The 12,292-nt window shown below is 35.0% G+C and overlaps 1 protein-coding gene across 2 annotated transcripts in view; it reads left to right on the top strand.

Moving 5' to 3' along the window:
* POPDC3 (popeye domain containing 3) overlaps positions 1-11,989 on the top strand; it is a 28,077-nt gene extending 16,088 nt beyond the window's left edge. For both annotated transcript variants that reach the window (XM_051997459.1, XM_051997458.1), the window contains 4 exons: positions 2,919-3,008; positions 4,187-4,911; positions 9,273-9,381; positions 11,180-11,989. In XM_051997459.1, coding sequence (XP_051853419.1) covers positions 4,427-4,911; positions 9,273-9,381; positions 11,180-11,455 — 870 coding nt within the window. In that variant the 5' untranslated portion in view covers positions 2,919-3,008; positions 4,187-4,426 and the 3' untranslated portion in view covers positions 11,456-11,989. The remainder of the gene's footprint in view (positions 1-2,918; positions 3,009-4,186; positions 4,912-9,272; positions 9,382-11,179) is intronic.
* Positions 11,990-12,292: the final 303 nt, after the last annotated feature.

Below are 12,292 nucleotides of genomic sequence, written 5' to 3'. Positions count from 1 at the left end.
GTAATTTGTGGTTGGTATGTGACATACCTGTGTAAAATACAATTCAGACTTGCATTTTAGGAAAATCACTTTTGCAGTGTTGTGGAAAATGGATTCAAGTGGTGAGACTTCCCAAGGAGGGAGAGCAACCAAAAAAAAATATATTATAATAATCTAAGCCATTGGTTCTTAAACTTTTTGCTCTTAAGACCCCTTTATATCTTAAATTATCAAGGATCCCCCTTAAAAAAAACCTTGCTTGTATCGATTATATTTATAGATATTTATTGTATTAGACATTAAAGCATTTTATTATTATTATGAAAGTAGTTTTGACCTCATGGACTACCTAAAAGAGTCTCTAGGACCACTTGAAAGTCTCAGGTAGCAGTATGAATCCCCAAAATGCTCTTTGAGAATTATTCTCTATATATGAGATAATAAGGAGCTAGAATATAGTGGTGGCTACATGTATAAAGAAAAGAGGGCATAAGGAAGAATTGGCCAATTCACACTTGATCTCTAACAGCCCTTCCACATCTAACAGTCCATCACTCTTAAGTTTAAAATTAGTCCAACTTCTTAATAGAAAAGTACTACAAAGTTTATACCTCACAATCACATAGTAACTGCAAGGCAGAGAAGTAATCACTGAAGTTCTGTCTTACTCCACAATCCTACCATAAACCCTTTTCTCATCATCCAAGACTTTCCTGATAACAAAGATTCAAAGCAAAACAAAACAAAACAAAAATACTTATCCTGAAAAACCAACATATCAAACATATTTGACTACATATATTATATTCATATCCATAGACTTCCCCTTCAACAAAAGAGGGACATGTACTTTCTTACCTCTTCTCCATGGTCAAGCTTGGTTGTGACATTTACATTCGAATTTTTAAAATATTTTTATTTTGTATGATGTTTTGCTGTTTCTGTTTATTCTGCTAGTTCATGTCTTCCCTTATTTCTCTGAATTTCTCATGTTCGTTATTTTTGTTGTGCAATAATATTCCTTTATATCCATGCACCACTATTCGTTAGGCCTTTACTTTATTTCTAGTTCTTTGTTCTACAAAAAGTATTACTATGATTATTTTTGATGTATCTGGAAACTTTCTCTTTTTTTTGATGTCTAAAATATGTATTCAGTAGTGCAATCCCTGGGTCAAAGAGGATAGGTTAGTCACCTTCCCCCTTATATAGTTCCAAATTTTTTGCCAGCATAAGTGGACCAATTCATAACTTCATCAACTCTGTTGTACTAATGTAGTACTGGAAAGATCCTTAGAGTTTAAATCTGGCATTCATGGACTTTCAATAGTTCTGTATATAATTTACAGGAAGCCCTGTAATGGACTAAATAAATTTAGATAGGAAAAAATTACATTTTTATTTTAATTAATTTCTAACTGAAATTTATCATTATCTTCAATTATTTAAAACATCGTTCTGTTGAGAGATCCATAGCTTTCAATAAACTGACAAAATATTTTGTGTCACACACAAAAAATATTAAGAACCTTTGCTTCTTCCTCAATTCCTCATTTTACTCATTTTATTGATGAGAAATTTGAGCTTCTGAGAAGTTAAATGAATTGTCCAAGATCATAAGAGTAGTGCTCAATAGAAGCAGCAGCATACTTAATTTCATGCTGGGAAAACATGAATTGTTTCTATCTTTTGCCATCTTTGCCAATTTATAGAGCATAGGATAAGTCTTCAGATTTACTTTAATTTTCATTATTACCATTGACTTTGGAGCAATCTTTTAAATGGTTGTTAGTTTACAATTCTTCAATGGAGGAGTGTTTGTTCATATGAACAAGTTCAATAAACCATTTATCCTTTGGGGAATGACTGTTACATATTTATGTTAGTTCTTGGCATATCTTGAATGCCATGCCTTTATTGTAAATGACCATGCGATCCTTATGAACTTATTTCAGAAAATATCCTTCTCCTCCAGAAAGGAATCAATATCAAAAGTTAGGGACAGGGGTTTCTAACTCCATTTGTAGCAGAGATGATGATGTGCTCCTTTCCCTCTGGCCAAGTCATTTTGCTTCTCTATGTACTTTTTCCATGGAACAAAGCCATGATACCTGATATCTCATCAACAAGAGCTCTGCTAATAGACTGTTTTAAAAATAAAATTACTAAAAATAGCCCCAAAGTTCACTTCTTTAGTTTGTTATCATAGGAGAAAAAACAAGCTCATTTTTCCAGTGGATGCCATTATTGTCCGGAGCATCTATGTGCCTCTGATAATTGCTGTGGATCCTTCAGCTCCTACAGCATTGGGAATTCATTCTGTGTGACTCACATAGAATAAGAGTTCTTTTACCATATGGCTTAAAGGGAAGAGAATGTATGTGTAACAGAGCAGTGTTGGTAGTAACATTTTTGACCATCTGGTAAATCAGTATACAGTGCATGTAGCCAGGAGTATTCATAGCATTTGTTTAGCTATATGAACTCAGCTTTTACCCTGAAATAACCTCTAATACATTAAACTAAGATGGAATCGTTTTTCTCAAATTTCTTGAAGTTTGGCTCACGTTCAGATTATTTTTCTGTCCATTGATTTGTTAATGAGAGGATGATTGGAGGACAATGAGTCTACTTATGCAATCCAGCAATTACTCTGCGATTAGTAGTCACTGGGGAACAGTAAGAGGTTAAATTACTTGCTCAGATTCACACAACTAGCATGTATTGAAGACAAAATTTGAAGTTAGAATCTGAAGCAAGTATTTTCAAAAACCAAACTTTTATAGCATAGAATGTTACTAGTAAAGCAAAGTTATTTAAATTTCTTGTGCACATCTTAGAATGGACCCCAATTCAAGATTTAGAACTGGAATGAATATTAGAGGTCATTATTTCCTTCAAAACTTACCCTTATTTTGAACTTCTCTATTTCTGTCAAGGATATGATCATCCTTCCACTTACCCAGGTTCACAACTTTGGAGTTTTCCTGGATTCCTCAAGCTGCCTTTCATATCCAATCAGATGCTAAGTAAGTCTTGTCCATTCGACTTCCACAATAGTTCTCACATCCATCCCCTTCTCTCCACTAACATAGCCTCTATTTTAGTTTAGGCTTGGGACCTCATCATCTCTGCTGTGAACTATTCCAATAGTCTTCCAAGTGGTCTCCCTACTAACTGTTTTCTCCTTCTATATTCCAGACTCCACACAGCTGCCAGTGTTGTTCTTAAAGCAAAGATCTGGCCATATTGTTCCCTTGCTCAATAGATTCCAACAGTTCCCTATTACCTCTAAAATCATACGCAAATTTCCATTTTGAATTTAAAGTCTTTCACATCCTGGCTACAATCTGCCTTGCCAGGTTTATAGCATATTAGTTCCCTCCATGTACTCTATGTTCCAACCAAATTGGCCTTGTTATTTTTCACATGGGACATTCCACAGTTCATCATCACTCCTTTTGCACAAGTTGGAATGAACCAATTCATAACCTCTGCCCCTTAGAATCCTTATTTTCTTTCAAAGATTAACTCAAAGCCTACCTCCTTTATAAAGCTTTTCCTGATCTTTCTAAATGCTACTCCATATGACTAGTCCATATGGACTATTTTTTCCTGACCTGTGGGTAGAGACTTTGGAGCTTGTATTGGTCTGATCAGGCCCAGTTGGCCACACTCTACTTTGACCCCAACATAATGATGTCATTTTGGTTCTCTTCAAGAATAAAGGAAAACAACCAACCAACCAATGAGTCATTTGCTCCCCAAAATTAATTTTGTGTTTGTTTTCTATATTATCCAGATACTTGTATGCATGTTGTCTTCCCCAATAGGAGATAAATTCACTTTTGTCTGTAACTCCTGCCCCCTCTCCCTCTTCAGAACAGTTCCTGGGATATAGTGGGTACCTAATAAATGCTTGCTGACTGGTGGTCTAGTCTAATTCCCTTATGAGTTGATTGAGGCCCAGGGAAGTAATATTATTTTACTAAGATCACACATGTGACAAAGTCCATTTTAACCATATTCCTCTGATTATAAAAATCAGTTTTTAACAAACTTATAAACTAAGTACTCCCCAAACATTTGGTGTTTTTAGTACCTAATTTGCAACTAAGTGTTTACTTATTTAAGTTATTCTAATGATTCTTTCACTATATCTCTTGATTTTTAAATTTTAGTTAAATGGATGTTTTTCCCCTCTCAGGCAGGGCAGACCATATATCATGTAAGGACGGAAACCAAAATGGGAGGTCAGCTGAATCTACAGAAATTAGGATGGTTTCCTGAATGCTTTCCCTTCCATAAAGACTGAAGTCATCCACATGAGTCCAAATATGAGATGTTCCTGGCTAGTGACCAGTTAGCCCAAGATCTGAGGATGGTGCAGCGAAAGACTCATTTATCCGCTTAAGAACTTTCAAAAGAAATCCAGTCTCAGCCAGCCATGGGAGAAAATGCAAGCATATGGTGGAACTTGCTAGGTGAACATCCACTCTGCACAGCCTGGAAGCAAGAGGCAGAAGGGTCCATTTATCACCTGGCTAGTATTTTATTTATAGTTGGCTTCATGGGAGGGAGTGGATTCTTCGGGCTCCTGTATGTATTCAGTTTGCTGGGACTGGGATTCCTCTGCTCTTCAGTTTGGGCCTGGGTAGATGTCTGCGCAGCTGATATATTCTCCTGGAACTTTATCCTGTTCATCATCTGCTTCATGCAATTTGTCCACGTGGCCTACCAAGTCCGCAGTGTCACCTTTGACAAAGAATTTCACGAGCTCTACAGCTCTCTGTTCCAGCCCCTGGGAATTACGTTGCCTGTCTTCAGGAAGATTGTTTTGTGTTGCCAAGTGGTCTCATTGGAGAAGGAGCATTGTTATGCCATGCAGGGCAAAACACCAATCGATAAACTCTCTTTACTTGTGTCAGGAAGGTCTGTACCTATCTCTTCACTTTCTCTCTATGTGTGTTAGTATGTGTTCCCTCTTTATCAATCTGTTTCCATCTTAGTGTGCAGTGGTTCAAAGTAGATTTTAGCAAGAAAGGACTTAGTCTTTACCTCTTACCAAAGCACTGTCCAAATTTTCTCCATAATGGTCAACTGAATTGTTCCATACCTGTCCAGACCTGTGGCTACAGAGGCATTCCTTCACATCAGTTTTGATGTAATAGGGAATTCCATGATAGAAGCATCTTGGAAACAAGAGGCATCAGGGAGAAGATATAGGACAAAGAATTATGTAGCTGAAGCAGGTCATGTTCTAGATCAAACATTTCTTCTCAGAAAATCATACAAATGGTAATTCAAATAAAAGTGTGTGTCTATTTACTATCCTGCCTCGTTTGTTATCAATCTAAGGCATTACTAGCCAAGGGGAGAATAATTCCAAGAAATCTGAAATCTTACCTTATTGATTTTATATATAAATAAAAGTGCACATATTTTCTTCTAAGTAGGAAAAATGTAAATTTTATTCTCTCCCAACTGTAATAATTATTAGCAATTATGAAAAATGTATAACATGTTTTATTTTGGAAAATTCTAAAATATTCAAATGAATCTTAGGGAATTTCCTCTAATGGTACACATTGAACCCTATCATCCCTGCCCATCTTGTATAACTTTTGTCCATATCTTCCCTCAGGAAATCTATTCTACATGCCAGATGACTTCCTAGAAAATTAAGTTTACAAAAATCTTTACTTAGGGAACAAAAATTGGGGGTAGGGATGGAGAAGAAATAGGGTTTTTTTTTCCTTCCCTCTTTTCTTCTTCCCTCTCTTCCTCCCTTCCTTTCTTCATCAGTGTGAAGAATTCCTAGTTTTGAAATCCTTCTAGTAATTCAGATCATCAACCCAAGTATAACATAATTTTATGGCATGCCTGGTCTACTGATTTGCTCATGGTCATACAGTTATTAAAAGTAGGATCCCAAATTTTGATCCCAGAACTGTTCCTCTAATCCACTACCCCACATTGTGTATAAATTAAAGTCTGGTTAGATTAATGGCATACACTTTTAATATAGCCTCATATTTTTATCAACTGTGTGACCTTGAGGGAAAAAAATTGCTTAAATTTCCCCATCTGTAAAATGGAGATAATAATACCATCTATCTTCCAGTTGTCAGGATCAAATAAAATAAAATTGTTAAGTTCTTTGCAAACCTTAACCTTGCTAGTTCTCATATGGTTCTCTTGACAAAAAAACAGTGAAATTAGAAGAAAAAAAAAGATAGATTAAGGAGAAAATACATGATTACTTAGTTGTAAAGGACGGATTGTTTACTTTGTAAAATAATTCATAGCAAATGTGAGCCTCCTTTAGTACAGTTGAAATTGGGACTTAATTTTACTCTCACATTTTCAGGTATGTATACAACAGGTATAAAATAATCTGAAGTTTAGAAAGTGTTATAGAGGTGGACAGACATATTCTAGGCTGATTATTTCTGATTATCTAGATTTTCTTATCTGTGACTGACCTTCTACAGAGTCTCTGTACCTGTAGCTTCTTTCTTTACCCCAAAGTCCCTATTTCCCAACTTTTAACTTCAACTTCTAGTTTCTATCTCTAGCATTCATTCTTGGGATGCAGGTGTCCCCAGGCCATAAAAATGAGGTGAAGAAAGAGTGAGGTCCAGATACTTGGAGTGTCTTTACAATTAGAGAGCAGGATATTATTCATGATCCCAAAAAGCAGAGTGAGAAAGGAGTAGTAACACAGGTATGGGAATAACCAACGGACAGTAAGGTCATGAAACTCCAAAGAGGAAAAGGTATATAGAGGATGATCAGTTGCATAACTGGCCTACATTTCTTTGTCTTGTGATAAAGATACCATGAGAGATTCTATCAGATGCTTTTTGGCAATTCATAAATGGTATCTATAATATTGTCATGAATTACTAACTGAATTATTACACATCACTAAGCTTAAGAACCCTATTTTAAAAGAAAGGGAAGGAAAGGGGGTGGGGAAGAATGGGAAGGGGAAGAGAAGGAAGAAAAGAAAATGAGATGTTTTCCCGTTTTTTGTTTCTCAGCACCTCTCCAATACACCATAATTCTTCAAATATTGCTGACAGTCATTTAGCAACTACATCTACAAGTTATTTCAATGTCTTTTTTATGAAAACCATCTCCCATTTTCAGAAAAAAAAACCTCACCATTTCCACATTATTTTTAAAATTCATTTCCTATATCCTACTTTATCTTCTAAAAGTTTTACCTTTAGTTGGAAAAACTGATGGAAGTACTACTTGTGCCCTTGATTTCCTCAGTTTCCTGACCAGGTTCTTTCTGGCAGTATTGTTTGTTCCCACATGAAGTCATCAGTAGTATATAGCAAGCTTTAGAATTCACCAATCTCAAGAGATTTTCCCTAACATTTAGAATGCCTGACCAGAAAGATAGCATTAGTTCTAATGGACCATATAAGGTCATCATACAAATGCATGTATACCTCTTTTCAGAGAATTACCTGCCACAACTCTTCTTCTCTGGAGCCAATAACAGATGCTCCCAGTAGGCGTCACTCCACTTTTCTTGGAATGCTAGGGAGCAGAAGGGTATTTCTCCAGCCCTTTCACTCCATCACCAAGACTACTTTATACTTAAATGTCCACATGCTTATTGACCGCAGGTAAGTGATACAATGGACAGAGTGCTAGGCTTAGAGTTAGGAAGTCTCATCTTTCTGAGTTCAAATATGCCTCAGACATTTAATAGCTATATGGCCCTAGACAAGTCACTTAATTCTTGTTTGCCTCAGTTCCTCATCTGTAAAAGGAGAAAGAAATAAAAATCATTCTAGTACCTTTGCCAAGAAAATACTAAATTGAATCACAAAGAATCAGATATGATGAAACTAATGAACAATAACAACTTATTGATAGTATGTGAAACACAAACCTGACACAACCAGTCTCTATGAGAATATTCACAAGACTAATTTCTAAAGCTGAAATTTTCTTTTATTTGACAAAGTAGTACAGTATAATGGAAATTGTGCTGAACTTTAGGGTCAAAAGAGCTCAAATCTAACCCCTGCACTTATACTTACTTGCTATGTGATCATAGAAAGAGAAGCCTCAACTTTGCCCAGCCTCAGTTTTCTCAATGTGGGAAGCAGGTTAACAAAATCTATAATACTTTATGTCATAGTGTTGTTAAAAGGATTAGATAAGATAATATAAAATGCTTTTAAAATTCTTGTATCCCTAAAGTTAGAGATTATTATTTGTGGTCTCCCTAGCTTATAACAACAAAAAATTATTTGCCCCCAAACACCATAGAAATTGTCTCCCTTTTTTATGAAGAACTCAAACTTCCTCTCTTTCTCTCTTTAATACTTTCTCCTCCTAATCTCTTGTTGTTATTCAGTTATTTTCAGTCACATCTGACTTTCTGTAACCCTATTTGAGATTTTGTTGGCAAAAATACTGGAGTGGTTTACTATGTCCTAAGCCAGTTCATTTTACCAATAAGGAAACTGAGGCAGAATTAAGCAACTTGCCCAGAGTCACACAACTAGTAAGCAACTCAGTAAAAGCATTCCATTTGAACTCAGGGAGATGAATCTTTTTGAATCCAGGCTTAGCATTTTATCCACTTGGTCCATTCTCCTAATTATAGTTAGTTATCCAGTGTTCTAATTGCCCCAACACCAGCAGAAGAGAGTGGGGAGAGAAATCATTCTCTGGGAAGAATTGTATCACTTAGGAGTGGAGATGGAGTTCTAGCTGACTCATGCCAGTTGTAACTCAGCCTTTTATTGCCTGTGCTGAAGATGTGTTTCTGACCTCCTAAAATGATCTGGATACTTCCTCTTATAGAGAAACATTATTCCATGTAATGCTTACCCCCTTCCAGGACTATTGGTGTGGAACTGAACATAAGGAACACAAGCCCATGTGTCTTCACTAGGGTCATGATTATGTTACCATGGGCTTCTATGGGAAAATGTACTACTTGTTCTACACAACCCATTTATACCTGAACTTTGAAACATTACCATTAATTTGAAGTTTGCTTGAATGTATATTCTTAGTCGATTCTTTGAGAGAAGGGCTCTTTTACTCTTTGTCTTTGGATGCACAATGCCTAGCACATAGTAGGCACTTCATAAATGCTTTTCGATTGATGACAATGTATGCACTCTACTCCCCCCACCTTTTATGTGAATGGAGTCTTAGGTGGTAAGAAAACAGGAGGAAGGTTCAAAGAACCCCTACTATTAGAATGCCTCTTTCTTATAATTATGTTATTCTTACTATTGTACTTGGTGTAGGATCAGAGTGACAGTGGATGGAGAGTTTCTGCATTACATTTTCCCCCTTCAATTCCTGGATTCTCCTGAATGGGATTCACTGAGACCCACAGAGGAGGGTATTTTTCAGGTAAAGCATGGATGAACTGCATAATAAGCACTCAATTCTCCGGATTTTGAACAATAAGAAAATGTAAAAGAAAAAAATAGTACAAAAATCACTTGTTCTAATTACTGTTATATTTACTGTGTAATGTCTTTCTTTAAAATAAATTGAGATATGTTTCCCTCATTATTCAGAGCTCAAGTTTTTGATATATAAACACATTATAAAACTGATTTTTATATAGATAGGAAGAAACTAATAGCAGATTTTAAAAATTGTTTTAGATAATCAAACTGTGTTTAATTCAGGCTGTGCTTTTAAAATCTTTGGAGGACAATTATCAGACTTTGAAATTCATTAGTGGGACAATTTAGAAACAAACTAAAATTCAAAGACATGTTTATATTGCTAGAAGGGAAGTAATTTTGTATTTTCTAGGAAGTGCCATTCTCTTGGGTATCATGAAAAATTACAACATCTGTTTGACTCTGTTGCATCTAGTTATTTTGAAAGTTAATGACTCACTAGGTCCCATAATAGATTTTACTTTTATTTGTATGGTTTCATATCTAAAACATAGCCTTTGGTATAACCTACCTAAGGCATTTTTTTGTATAGAATGTGGGCATCCAATAGGCCTTGAAATGGCTTTATTTTACTGTTTTTGCTTTTTGTTATTGTTGTTTATTTATTTTTAGAGGCAATTAGATTTTGACTTACCTAGGGTCACACAACCAAGTGTTTGAGTTCAGATTTAGACTCAGGTCCTCTTAATTTCAGGACCAGCATCCTATCATTGTTCCATCCAGATGCCCCAATTTTTTTTAAAAACAATACTGGACATCAATAAGACCTAATAACTTGCTTTGTAATAATGCATATTTTAAAAAAAACTAATTTTAACACATAACATAGTATCAGATCTTTTTAGTCATTTCCTCTAAGTCTCCATCAGAAATTTTTGTTTATACATTTATTCCTATTCACTCCCCTTTTATATGAGTGTAGTTAGTGTGGACTATATTCAGGGTTTCTATTTTCTACTTTGTCTTATTTCATAGAGGTTTTTATTTCTCATTTATATTTATATTCATATTTCTCATTATTTTCAGTCTTAATTACATTATTCCAAATTACATTAGTTATTTTAGTAGCCTAATACACTTTATTTAACAAGATTTTTAATTCTAAATTTAACAAATTTCCCTGCCCCATAAGATAGTTAGACTGTTAGAATCTGCTAATTGAAAATTATGTATATGTATGTGTACAAATATATGCATATATACACATACATATATATAATAACAGAAATATAAGATGGAATCAGTAATGTTGATTGAATTTGTGCTTTATTCATTTTAATAACATCTACATATGTTTGAAAAAATGTATAGGATATAATGTATACAGTATGGGGAAGGTATATTTGCTAATTTATGGATTCTCATATGAATTCATAGGCCTAATAATTCTTTAGCCTAAGGATTGCAGCCATGGTTTTAAATCACAAAAGGGCCAGAAGCTTCCAAAGCACAAGACATCTTATTAAATTCTCAAAAGCTGTGGTCATTTTGGATACTTAAGTATTCATAACTACACTTCCCCTGTGCACATACACACTTTTGGAATATGTTATAGATTACCAAATTCTATTCTGAAATTTAAAAGGAAATTAAATGAAGAATAGAAGGAATAAAATGATAACATGGTTTTCTTTTCTGAAGTTAACAAAACCAATTGAAATGCTATCCACAAAGAAGCTGCCTGTATTTATATTTGATTCCTTTAATCTATTTGTTTGTGGTCTTATGTTTTGCAGGTAACCCTCATAGCAGAGACAGATTGTCGGTATGTGGCTTGGAGGCGAAAGAAACTGTATTTGCTCTTTGCTCAGCATCGTTTCATCTCCCGCCTGTTTTCTGTTTTAATTGGCAGTGATATTGCTGACAAACTCTATGCCTTGAATGACAGGGTGCATATGGGAAAAGGCCATCGCTATGACATCCGCTTACCTAACTTCTATCAAGCTGCCACCCCAGAAATAGCCAGATCACCTCTGACAGAACATTTTCGGAAAAATACCAGAAGATACTGATATAACCATTTCCAAATGATGTTTTTTTTTTTAAGTATAAAAAATTCTCTCTTTATCAGCCATTACTCCACCTCTAAAAATTCTCTTTATCATTCCTAGGATTAAATAGGAAAATGAAATGACCGAAGTAAAGTTCACCAATATTTTTATAAATCACACTGGGAAGTCACAGGGCTAATATCTCTGGTTAAGTACAGCTATTTTCATGCACCATATCAATATATTTTTTGCAACTAGCCTACTGTTTTATGTATCTCAAATATTTTGTCATAGTTAAGCAGTTGGTATTGATTTCTCTGGTGTGTCTGATTGTTATTCTTGTGACAGGAAGAGATCAATAATCATAGCATGTATTTGGTGCCCCTTGCATCAGAACTGGAAAAGTAAAATTTAATATGCTCAGATTCTTTATCTAATTTATTCAAGCCTATGCCCTTGACTTCTTTAGAGGAACTGTACTGGTCAGTTTCAAACTCACTCTCTCTCTCTCTCTTTCTCTCTCTCTCTCTATTTCTCTCTTTCTCTCTCTCTCCTTTTGTTATTCTTCTCTCTTTCTGCCTCTTTCTGTCTGTCTGTTATTCTCTCTTTCTCTCTCTCTCTCTCTCTTTCTCTCTCTCTCTCTCTCTCTCTTTCTCTCTCTCTCTCTCGCAAGTTAGCTCAAAGCCAGCGTTGCATCAGCTGCAGTTTTCACAGTTGCTCTCTGAAAAATTTGCTTTGGTCCCTTATTGATAGAAACAAGTTATTACTTTATAGTGAATAGAGGTTGTTTATTTTTAATGTTATGTTAGTTGATGTTATTTTACAAATAAAATAAATTCTAGATAATATAAAATGTCT

Source organism: Antechinus flavipes, chromosome 4 (assembly GCF_016432865.1).
Source record: "Antechinus flavipes isolate AdamAnt ecotype Samford, QLD, Australia chromosome 4, AdamAnt_v2, whole genome shotgun sequence".
Lineage (NCBI taxonomy): Eukaryota > Metazoa > Chordata > Mammalia > Dasyuromorphia > Dasyuridae > Antechinus > Antechinus flavipes.
This window is presented reverse-complemented; position numbering and strand designations above follow the sequence as displayed.